The 11,362-nt window shown below is 37.4% G+C and overlaps 1 protein-coding gene across 1 annotated transcript; it reads right to left on the reverse strand.

Annotated features, from left to right (window-relative positions):
* Window positions 1–6,003: 6,003 nt before the first annotated feature.
* LOC149783404 (N-acetylmuramoyl-L-alanine amidase-like) lies at window positions 6,004–9,127 on the reverse strand. The gene is made up of 2 exons (XM_089931634.1): window positions 8,932–9,127; window positions 6,004–7,219 (listed from the first exon to the last, which is right to left on the reverse strand). The coding sequence occupies exons 1-2, from the start codon at window positions 9,047–9,049 to the stop codon at window positions 6,879–6,881; spliced, it is 459 nt and encodes a 152-aa protein (XP_089787760.1). The 5' UTR covers window positions 9,050–9,127; the 3' UTR covers window positions 6,004–6,878.
* Between the last annotated feature and the right edge of the window lie 2,235 nt (window positions 9,128–11,362).

An 11,362-nucleotide genomic window follows, 5' to 3' on the forward strand; every position in this document is an offset into this window, starting at 1 on the left:
TGTTGTTGTAGGGTTTAACGCCATTTTTCAGCACAAGATTGGCTATAAATGGCGATAAGTATAAATAGCGGAGGAAAAACCGGGAAAAACCCCAGAAAGAACTATTGACCCACGAGAAACTGCTGGCAAGCTTTTCTCACATACCCACATTGGCAGGACCCGAGACTGGAACCCACGCAGACAGTGGTGAGATGGCAGTAATCCGAAACGGTGAACGCTTTAGACCACTCGGTCACTCGGGGCCTCCACCACTAAGAATTGAAGTTCGGTCTTTCTTAGGACAGGCTTGGTAATGTCGTCGCTATGCTGCTAACGTCAGTACTTTTGCTAGTCCACTGGCCGCCATGACTAGGGATAAAGGCTCCGACGAAAGTTATTTGGACAAACGCATGTGAACTTCCATTTCATACGATAAAGAACAGGCTAACGTCAGACACAGTAATGTTATTACCATACGTGACAAAGGACCTTGTCTTACGTACTCACGCCACTGACAGATGTTATGTGGTAGTGCTATTGCAAGATTATGAAGAAAACTTATTTCTGGTTGCATATGGTAGTAAGACGTTGTCGACTGCAGAAAGCAATTACTAGGTCTCTGGGAAAGAATGCATAGCAATTGTTTTTGGACTATCAAAATTCCAATGCTTATTGTATGGACGGAGGTTTAGTTTGGAAACTGACCACCAACCAATCGTTTAGTTAGACCAAGTTATGTTGACATTTGGACTGTTAATGAGATGGCAATTATGTCTTCAGCAGTACTAGGTAGCGATACGATATGTACATAGTAGCTAGAACGCAGGGGAGGATTGTTTAAGTACACTATGGTAGTGTGTGGTGAAGGTTTCACCTTATGTCGTTTAGGACGTAACTTAAATTGGCAAGTGGACGTCGAGGAGGGCAGATGCACTTTGGGTGCGCTCTAAACCAAAGTTATCTAGTGTAAACTCAGTCATTAAAACGAACTGGAGTTTACTCAAACTCTTGCCATGGCACGAAAAAACATTCGGCCATAAAGTTAACTGGACCATGTACCATTCAAACCAGGATTACACTTTAACTTTTCAAGATACATGTAGTAATGTACATAAAGTGACAATTACATAGCATTAACAATACATACAAAAAGAAAACAAGCAACGGTGAATTCAACTCACGAGCGAGGAGAAGAGAGGAAAACGAGAAACATGGCGGAAGGCCACAACAAGTAATGAACCTAGATAAATATTTCGAGATTAAAATAATAGACACAGAATAAGGATCCTTTAAAGAATGAAACTATGAAGAGGGAACAAAAGAACTGGACATGAGAAACATACCAAGGGAAAGAATACCGGATACGTCAATTGTTTTAATAGCACTGAAAGTCAGGAATCCAGACATATTACAACAAATTTACGCAATAAACAGAAAGGGATATGGATGTTATTTTATGCGCAAGTTAGTTTTCACACATAGTTTTATAAATGGTCTAGGAGGCTCCGATTGGCCGAGTGGTCTAAAGCGCTCACCGTTCCGGATCACTGCCATTTCACCTCTGTCTGCGTGGGTTCGAATCCAAGGCTCGGCTAGCGTGGGTACGTGAGAAAGCCTGCCAGTAGCTTCTCGTGGGTCGGCGGTTCTTCTCAGGGGTTTTCTGGGTTCTTCATCCACCAGTTATACTGGCCGCCATGTATAGCCTATCTTATGCTGAAAAATGGCGTTAAACCCTAGAACAACAACAGCAACAATATTATAAGACCACGAGGAAAGCTACCACAAATGTCGTACGAATAAATAAATATTAGAGGTGAAACAGTACATGTGACAAAACCAACACCAATTCTGAGAAAGATTAAGAAACAGACGGGGGAGCTCCACCTGTCGGATATACCTATGGAGATTCCCATGGAGGATATCATAAAATGCGTTGGGGAAAAAAATAGGTTTCAAAATGGAAAGCTATAGACTAGCAACTGTTCCAGGATTTGCAATATTTGATGTGCGCAGGACACTTGTAATAGAAAAAACAAAGCTAAGAGATTAAAATGGCGTTATATGTACATGGCTTCTTAACAAAATCCTAATACAAGGGTTGTATCTGCTATCGAATATGCAATAGATGCGGAAAAACTGAACATACTCCACATAAATGCCCAACAAACCATACGGAGATCCATGAAGAGAGCAGGGAAACTCTCCAACTGCAAGACAACAGGAACAACAACATCAGCAAACGCTACCAATACAAATGGCAGAACAGCAGAACAACAACAACAACAACCAAATCAAACAAATCAGAAACAAGAGGGAAATCCAATTTCAAAATAGCAAAAGAAACAGACCGGACTAAAACAACAACAACAAATATATCACTCACGACAGCAACAATAAAGGAACCGAAAACAACAACAACGAACAAGACAAATAACCAACAACGACAACAAGAGGAACAACATAAACAAAAAACATGAAATAAACAGAATATAAGGGAAACAAATAGCTGACCAGAGAAACAAATAACAAATAATAACCCCAAAAATAACAACAACAGAGACTGTAACAGAAGGGAAATCCAACTCCGAACCAACAACATCAACAAAATCAGCAGGACAAACGACAGAGAATATAGACATAGTATACAAAAAATAGAACACAAGACCAAGATATTGAAAAACAATGATCAAAGAGAACGGCGCAAGGCGAACAAAATACGGAAAAAAGACACGAGAATTACCCATAGCAACAACAGCCACTGAAACATTAGATTCAAAAAGAGAGAGGGAAAAAAACAAGAGAAGAGAAAAAAGACGTTTAAAAGAAGAGGAATAAATGAGAATGGCAGAAGAATACTTTCTTCTTCTAGAAAAAGATGAATATTTTGATTTAGAAGAAAAAATTAAAAGAAGAACAGATTATAAAAAAATAACATAATATATTAAAAAAAAATATATTACAAAAACAAATTTACCAGTCAAAAATATAGCATTCACACAAACATAAATAGGGCAGGATGGTCTACCCACATGGTCTGCAAAGATCAAGCGGGGAGAATACCCTCAACAACAAAAAAAGAAGGCAGGGGAGGATTGGTTAAGTACGCTATGGTAGCGTGTGGTATAGGTTTCACCTGATGTCGTTTAAAATATAGTTTTTGTAATGTTGACATTGTATACCATGCAAACCTGTATTGTTTACAATTTAATACACGGCACACAATACAGGCAACTGATTGGCTACATGGGTTGCCCTGATTCAACGATTGGTTGAATTGTCTCACGTAGTTTTTAGGCAAGGTTGTAAATAGTGGAGCGCTGTCGGTGTTAGACAATTTACGAGTACAGTTGGCGCCAAAAATCAAAGTGACACAAAAAAGCAAAGTGTCGAGTTAGTTCATCTTGATTCTTTAAAAATAGCACATTACAATATCAAATAAACAAGAATAATATATTTATTCCAACAAAAATAGAGTGTAACAGTTGTCTCCCACCACACCTGACAGCCACGCCCTCCCCTTTCCAATTTGTTATATTAGAATTACATAATCTGGTTGTACACAATAACTAAAGCTCCTATTTATTTATTAATTTTTACAATTCATTAAACATTATCAAATTGTTCTCCATTTTATGTTGATGATTCAACCCCTCTTACATCGCCCCAACCCCAAACTATTGACATTTTCTAAAATAACACTCTCAGTTCCTATGTACAAATATAAGTAGCGCCCTTAAAAAGGGCCTTACACTTCGAAGATCGACCATTCGTATGTGTAATAATTGAGTGCATTACACCTTATAAATAGCACATTTTAAAATGTATAATGTATGCTTTCTTATGTTTATATGACTGAATGGATTCATTCACTTCTGTTTACGTTAATTGGGTATATTATGCATAGTTTAAGTAAATTGACACATAATATTGCTGAGGAGTCCTTTCAAGGAAAGTCAGGGCTCTTTGTAATTTTTGAAAGCCTATTCCCCCACCGTTATGAAAAGTATTATGCACTTTCTAGACCTAGTGAAAACCTGGTATGTGGATCATATGGCGATGGCGACTTTAAAAGTTTGTGTCCCATGTTAATTGATGTCGTGATTTAACCTTTCATGCAATACTAAAGGCTTACCTGAAATTTGTTTTTAAATTAATGTTATTTGAATTAAATATTGACTTACTGTTGTTTGTGACAGGACATTATGGACCTATATATTACTCTGTAAGCACGTTGGTAAATCTAAGTCAACAATAAATGTATCAGCTCCATTTGCGTAAGTTAACAGAACGTGATAAATACCTTTTATAGACAGATACTATACTTAACCATTTTAAACGCAGTAATATCGGACATTTGAAAGCATACACTTTGAAGATTCAATGTAAAGGTAGACAAAGTAAAACGTGTTTTATTGTGCAATGCGTGTCATTTTAGTTTAAAATCTTCATTTCATGTTTAAATCGAATTCGTTTTATGTGTGTGAGAGAAAGATTGATAGTAACCAGTGATAGAATGGTCTGAGTAGATTATTATATGATCGTAGTTTGTTAGTTTGAGAACAGCGCTAGCGATGCTAGCAAGCCCTTTATTTAGTCTTTGTTCCGAAAGGTTCTTAGTGTTATCCCCTTGCTGCTCTGTCAACTTAAGCAACTTATAAAATGATTTTTTTTTATATCTCTGCCGTGTCTGGTTGTACAATTAAATACTGCACAGAAGGAAAGCACTGTGTTGAGGCTTACTGACATAATGAACACGCTGTTGCCATAGGCGTTGTCTACCAAGATGGCTGCTGATATTGTTGTCGTCGCGCGAGAACTCTCTATACAGAACTAAATATGGAGTTGGATTTAATATATATGTCAGTCGGTAGCCCATTGGCTTTTAGAAAAGGGACTACAGGCTTCTCCGTCTAGATATTTGTTTAATGTAACCTCTTTGTACACACAGCGTAAGCGTAACAAAGACAAAATTACATCGCACTGTTAATGAAATGGTACCCTGCAGAACATTTCTTACGTGTCAAAACAATTATTAGAGAAAGTGAAATTTTACTGATTTTAAAAAAGGATGTACTTCCTAAATTTGACCATGCATGTAAGAATAAAACACGTGTCAGCCGTTGAAAGGACTATAGCTATAATGCAGTAAGAATAATTAAGCTAATCGTGTGTCTGGTTATTAGTGAGCCATATAATTGATTCCTCAGATGGTCCAAGATAGTATACATGTCGGAAAAATGCTACCTACTATTAAACTTCAGACGATCTAAATGTCATGTTACTGTGTATTTTTACATCCTGAATATGAATCAGTTTAGACGTATTTAAAATGGATGGAAGAAAAGCAAGCAAAATACTATATAGCAATGGAAAACATAGAACAACGTTTATAATAAATATGGTATTGTGTCAGATGAAGAAACGTTGTGTACGCTATAGCTTTTTGTTGATCGGAAAAAGCATAGAAATAATAAAAAATAATATGGATAAAAGTGCAAACAATGATTTAAACAATCTGATGAAACAAATATAATATTAGACTTTTAAAGCGAGTATTATTTACACATACACACACACACAAACACACACAGACATACACACACATATCAATCTCTTTCTTAGTTTTATCCCCTTGTTGTTGTCAACTTAGGCAATTTATGAAATGACATTTTATCTCTGCCGTGTCTGTTTGTACAATGATATACATGTGGACATTCATATATATATATATATATATATACACGAAAGTTACACAAATAAGTGTCGTATTAATTCGTTTATTATTTTCCCTGAAAGAAACAAAGGAACAGTAGGAACAACACATATGTACAAACATGTTGTGTGATAATAACGGATACACGGGACTTAAATTCCGATCAACGAAAGAAAAGTTTAACATCTGTGAAATGTGTTTCAGATTTCTTAAAACAAAATTAAAACCTAAATGAAGTGCAATAACCAAGATAAAAGAGACTGAACAGAATGATTTATTACATAATCTAATTGAACCAAATCTTCCACAACTTTTATAACTTTTTGAAATTTTCTCAATGATCTTTAATATATAAACAGATAATATAAATGAGCTAGTTATAACTTTAAATATGTTCAAACGCATAGTATGAAATACTTCAGTCAATTACCAATATATGGGGCTCCGAGTGGCCAAGTGGTCTAAAGTGTTAACCGTTACGGATCATCGCCCTTCCACCTCTGTATGCGTGGATTCGAGTCTCGGGTTCGGCCAATGTGAGTATGTGATAAAGCTTGCCAGTAGGTTCTCATGGGTGGGTCGTTCTTTCTGGGAATTTCCCTGGTTCTTCCTCCACCATTTATACTGGCCGCCATGTATAGCCTAGCTTGTGCTGAAAAAAGGCGTTAAACTCTAGAACAACAATAACAACAACAACAACAATAAAAACAACAAATTAACGATATGCTTAATAATAAGAAAACAAAAGTAAAAACAACATAAGTTTTGCTGACATTAGTTTCCAGAAATACTTTATCAGTATCACAGGCAATGTATTACTATAGCTTGGCCATGTTTAATTATGTCAGTGACATTAGTTTGCATTACTAATCTGACCGAACGACATGCAATATGTTTTTTTTTATTTTATAATGTGGCCATATTTGTATATCTAAATGAGAACGCTTACCATTACTAATCTGCCGACAAGACAGGTAATACGACACTATAATTTGTAATGTTCTATTGTGACTGACATTGTTTTTTTTGAATTAACAATACGACGGTTTGACAGGCAGTATGTTTGGTATAACGTGGCCATGTTTCAATATGTGACTGACGTTAGTTTCCATTACTAATGGTGGATAAGCAGTACATTGATATAATGTGGCCATGTTTTATATGTGATTGACGTTAGTTTCCATTACTAATAATGGACAAGCAATACATTGCTATAATGTGGCCATGTTTTTATCAGATAGTATAACTTATGTCCAGGGCTGTCAAAGTTTGTGGAAGCATCTCTATGACCGTATAGTCTGTAATCTGGCAGTATTTTCCCATTACGAAGTCCACATTGTATTAAGCTTTTGATGGTCTGGAGAGCTGATTCTATCGGAAGCACGTCATCAAAGTTCCCCATGACTGCAATGGCTATGGAGACGTTATTATATCCGCGTGTGTGAGCACCAACTCGTTCCCAGCCGCGTGCTTCATACGCCATGCCGTCCTCCCCAACCACATAAGAGTAGCCAATATCATCCCACCCTGTAAATACAGATACAAATTTGGATGAAATATTCACAACACCAATATGCAATATGTGATTTGTACATTTTGACTTTAGACCAACAAGGGTTTTACTGACATTACTGGCTGAGCCTCAGAGCAACCATGCAAGATGTAGTTTTGTCGTCGACGGTTAATGTGCTGAACAGGCACAACAAAATAAAAGAGCAAACTTTAATATTTTGACCATGATATAGTGACATCAGCAGACGAATGGAATAGTAAATATTTGCATGTGGGTAAGTAAATGCTTAAGGTGTCATAACATTGGTGGGGAAAATAAGACATAATATTGCATAGTTAGAAACAGAGCGACATTCAAATAGGCGGTTGAAATGTTGGTTTATTGCATAAAGTTTTAGCTAACTTCTGGCTACTTTATATTCAGATTCCAACAGTAACGATCAAAATGGCTTTGCAACTATAGCTAGAAAACAATCAAACCATTGGTATGTGCTAATACTGTGGAAAAAACACAAAACAAGTACAATACGATACATGAACACAGACGTAGGAGAGGTAAATTGCACAGAAAATGTAAATGGCGGCGGACGTCGAAAGGATTATAGTCAGTGCAGAGTAACCAATAAACTACTAAACTGGCCAAAACATTAGAAGAAGCGACTATTGAACATTGGCTGCATCCAAGAAATGATGAAACTAATTTGCCTTGTAAAGATTCAATTTCAGGAAAATAATGAGACAAATATTTCACCAATGTGTTAAAATGTCATTACTGGGAGAAAGGAGAGGGTGCAACAACTAACGTTTCGTTTGTATGGAATTGACAACTCACTTCATTTCGTCTTGGAAATTCGGAAAATAAAAGACCTTCTCAATATCAGAATCGGTTTGTCTACTGCTCTAGCTTTCACTGGTTTCCTAAATGATCATTGTTCTTGTATGTTGTTATATGTGCCTCACCTTTCTTTGTAACGCGTAAACATCTTGCCGACCATTTTATACATCTTCGAACAAGTCTGAAACTCTAGAACGAAATCTCTTCATTTTATTTCATTTAATATGAATTAGTATATAGTATCTTTACCATTGAAATACAAAAAGGTAACCTTTCCCGTCTATGTCCGAAACCGAAAAGTGAGAAAAATCGAGCAAGACCGTAATATGAAGTTGAAACATTTCTGGAGCAAATAGTTCTGTACCTCTTAGAACCACGCAGAGCTAATTTTCATCTCAAAACATAATTATTATATAATTAAATGCTACTAAATTGGATTCAACATATACCAAACATTTCTTGACGTAAAACACGTAGTCAATGCTTGACGTAAAACACATATTCAATAATTGAAATACACAATGGAAGCATTTCCCGGCTATGTCCGAAACCGAAAACAGACAAATCGAGCAAGACCGTAGTATGAAGTTGAAACATTCTGGAGCAAATATTTATGTACCTCTTAGAACCACATAAAGCTAATTTACTCATCAAAACACAATAATTGTATAACTAAATGCTACTAAAGTGGAATCAACATATACCAAACATTTTTTGAGGTAAAACACGTAGTCAATAATTTAACAAATACAATTTAAGGGCTTTTGAAGATTTTACTTCAGTATCAATCATCTTCGAATGGAAATCAAGTCTATATTATACGACTTGGATGTAATTTTGAGATTTCTTTGCAAACGAAACATGCCATATATATGACAAATGATTCAATCACCGTTGGTATCCATCTGTCTGTTCTGTATTCTCTGCATCTCGCTTATACACAAATTCGAGTTACAACATCTATCCAACGCTGTATGATGAATGAAAACAATGCCGACAGGTACCGGCATATACTTCACACTCCGAGTTTCTCGTGCATTCCATCCTGCACGGGAAACAATTAATGCACATGGATCGGCAGGCGTCAATTGTCGTGGCACTGGAATACAGAAATTTGTTTTACTTCACTTTCAGAAATGCGTCTTATTGTAATTCATACGAAAACAATTAATGCACATCTACAATAATGGCTGGAGGGTTAATTTTTAAATGGCATCAGCCTTAACTGGCATTTGACCGTCTATTCAGTTCTATCATTTCCTGCACGGACTATCGGTAATGACTAATGCAGCAACAGTGTATAATAGTGGTCATCTCAACCAATCGTACGAAGCAACATTGAACATTTCTGTTACATTTTCCCTCGTATGAATTTATATGTTTTTGATAGTGCATATACTGTACAAGTATAAATAGTAATGCTCTTAATTTTGTAGTGTTCGCCTTGTTCAAAATAATCTCGTTCACTGCAAACATGAGCAGCAGGGGGGGCGAATCCGACATTTTGTCCAAACGTCATTTGGCTTAATTAATACTTTCTGCACTCAGCGGATCCGGTGTCGTCAGCGCCTGGTAAAAAAAAAACGACGTCGTCGTCGGGGGATCGTCCGGACGTCATTTGGTTTAATTAATACCTTCTGCGCGCCGATCCCCAGCGTCGTCAGCGTCCGGTAAACACATCGACGTCGTCGTCGATGTCATCGCCCCCCCTGCTGCTATGATCTTACAAACAGAGCGATCACTAACTCCTTCTCTTGCAGATCAATTAGGTTATTTGACTGATCGGTAATTCTAAAATTAATTCTCGTTAAAAACCGATTATGGCATCGCATATAGACCGGATTAATCGGACTCTCAATGATCAAAAATCCCGGAGGGGCTGTTGGTGAAAACGAATAAAGGATATACCCCTGTTGAGCTTGATTTGATTGCTTGGTATCCACCTGGTAACTCCCTTCGATAACATCACACACCAGATTCATTGCTATCACCGATGCAATATTTACGTTGTATGGAGCAATATGCCTACCACCATCTCCGTTATCGTATCTGAGGATAGTTGATGGGGGGCGTCCGCGGGTGGATTCTTAGGCCATCCTAGTATGGTTCTTATTGAACTGTTATAAATATCAACCATATACCCCGGTGTGTTTATTTCAATCGTCGACGATAACGTCGGTTCATGAACCGTAATAGCGATTTTTGATTCTTTTCCTGTGATCGATTTTATCCTGCGTTGAAATTCCTTATTGATTTGTTCTATTTGGTATGACCCAGTTGGTATTGTAACCTCATTCCAGTCTGGGGTCCCATCGGGCTTATTTGTCCACGCAAAAACCAGCGAGTTATTAGGTTGTTGTCCGTTAAATGCGTCCGCTCGGATATTAGGCCAACTGTGATATACTCGCAATTTTGCCAGCGCTATTTCCTTCACTGGAACCGGCGACGGGAAGTTCACACTGAATTATGGCTTCGTTGACGTTATCGATATCATATTTGTTTGTACCGGAGTGGTGTTCTCCGCGATCCGCTGAAGTAATTGAGACCCTTCGGGGTTCAGCGACATTATTATTATTCGTTGTTTTTAGTGTCTAATTTCAATAACCAGGTGGTTCCGGCTTCCAGTTGAAAATCCTCGATTTTTGACATCGCGGAGCTATACAACTGGACCATCGTGGAGAATTCAACATCGGATACGAACAAATTATCAATCGATAACGAGATCAACCCGGATAATTTCGAGTACGCGTCGGATACTATTTGATGTTTTACTGTATACTCGTTGAGTTTTTTCTGAAAACACGATGATATCTTTTTAGTGATTGCGTTGGCGACTCCAGCAATTGTTGTCATCGCGGAGACAGCGATTGGAACAGCGATCGGGGCTATCGTGGTCACCGTGGATAAAATAACACCGGCGCCAGCTACTATACCCGACACCGAGTACACGACCGCGTCGATGGTGGTTATTTTTCTGCGGTATTTTTTTATTTTTGCGCGGTATTGTTCGGAAAGCGTTTTCAAATTCGCGGAGAATTCTTTTGCGGTATCGAATCGATATTGATGTGACGTCGGTGATACCTCTGATTCAATTACCCTGGTGGTCATTTTATTCTAAAAGAGCTAGTGTTTTTAATTACTTAGATTCGCTACAAATTCCACATACCATGTGATGTTTGCCCGGGCTAAATTTCCATCAACGGCATAAATTGTAAACTGTTCAGTTGCGTTCTTGTCTATAATTGTTGATATTGTATTGTTAAACCCGGATGAACTCGACGATAATATATTAAACTACATCATTGAAACCAGTGTCAATCGAT

Source organism: Sinohyriopsis cumingii, chromosome 14, assembly GCF_028554795.1.
Source record: "Sinohyriopsis cumingii isolate HCF-2022 chromosome 14, ASM2855479v2, whole genome shotgun sequence".
NCBI lineage: Eukaryota > Metazoa > Mollusca > Bivalvia > Unionida > Unionidae > Sinohyriopsis > Sinohyriopsis cumingii.

Excerpts from the sequence above, each read along its gene's own strand:
- LOC149783404 (XM_089931634.1), bottom strand. The coding sequence starts at position 9,049 with ATGCCGGTACCTGTCGGCATTGTTTTCATTCATCATACAGCGTTGGAT. Across the intron at positions 7,220-8,931 it reads CAGACAGATGGATACCAACG|GGTGGGATGATATTGGCTAC; the intron begins GTGATTGAATCA and ends CTGTATTTACAG.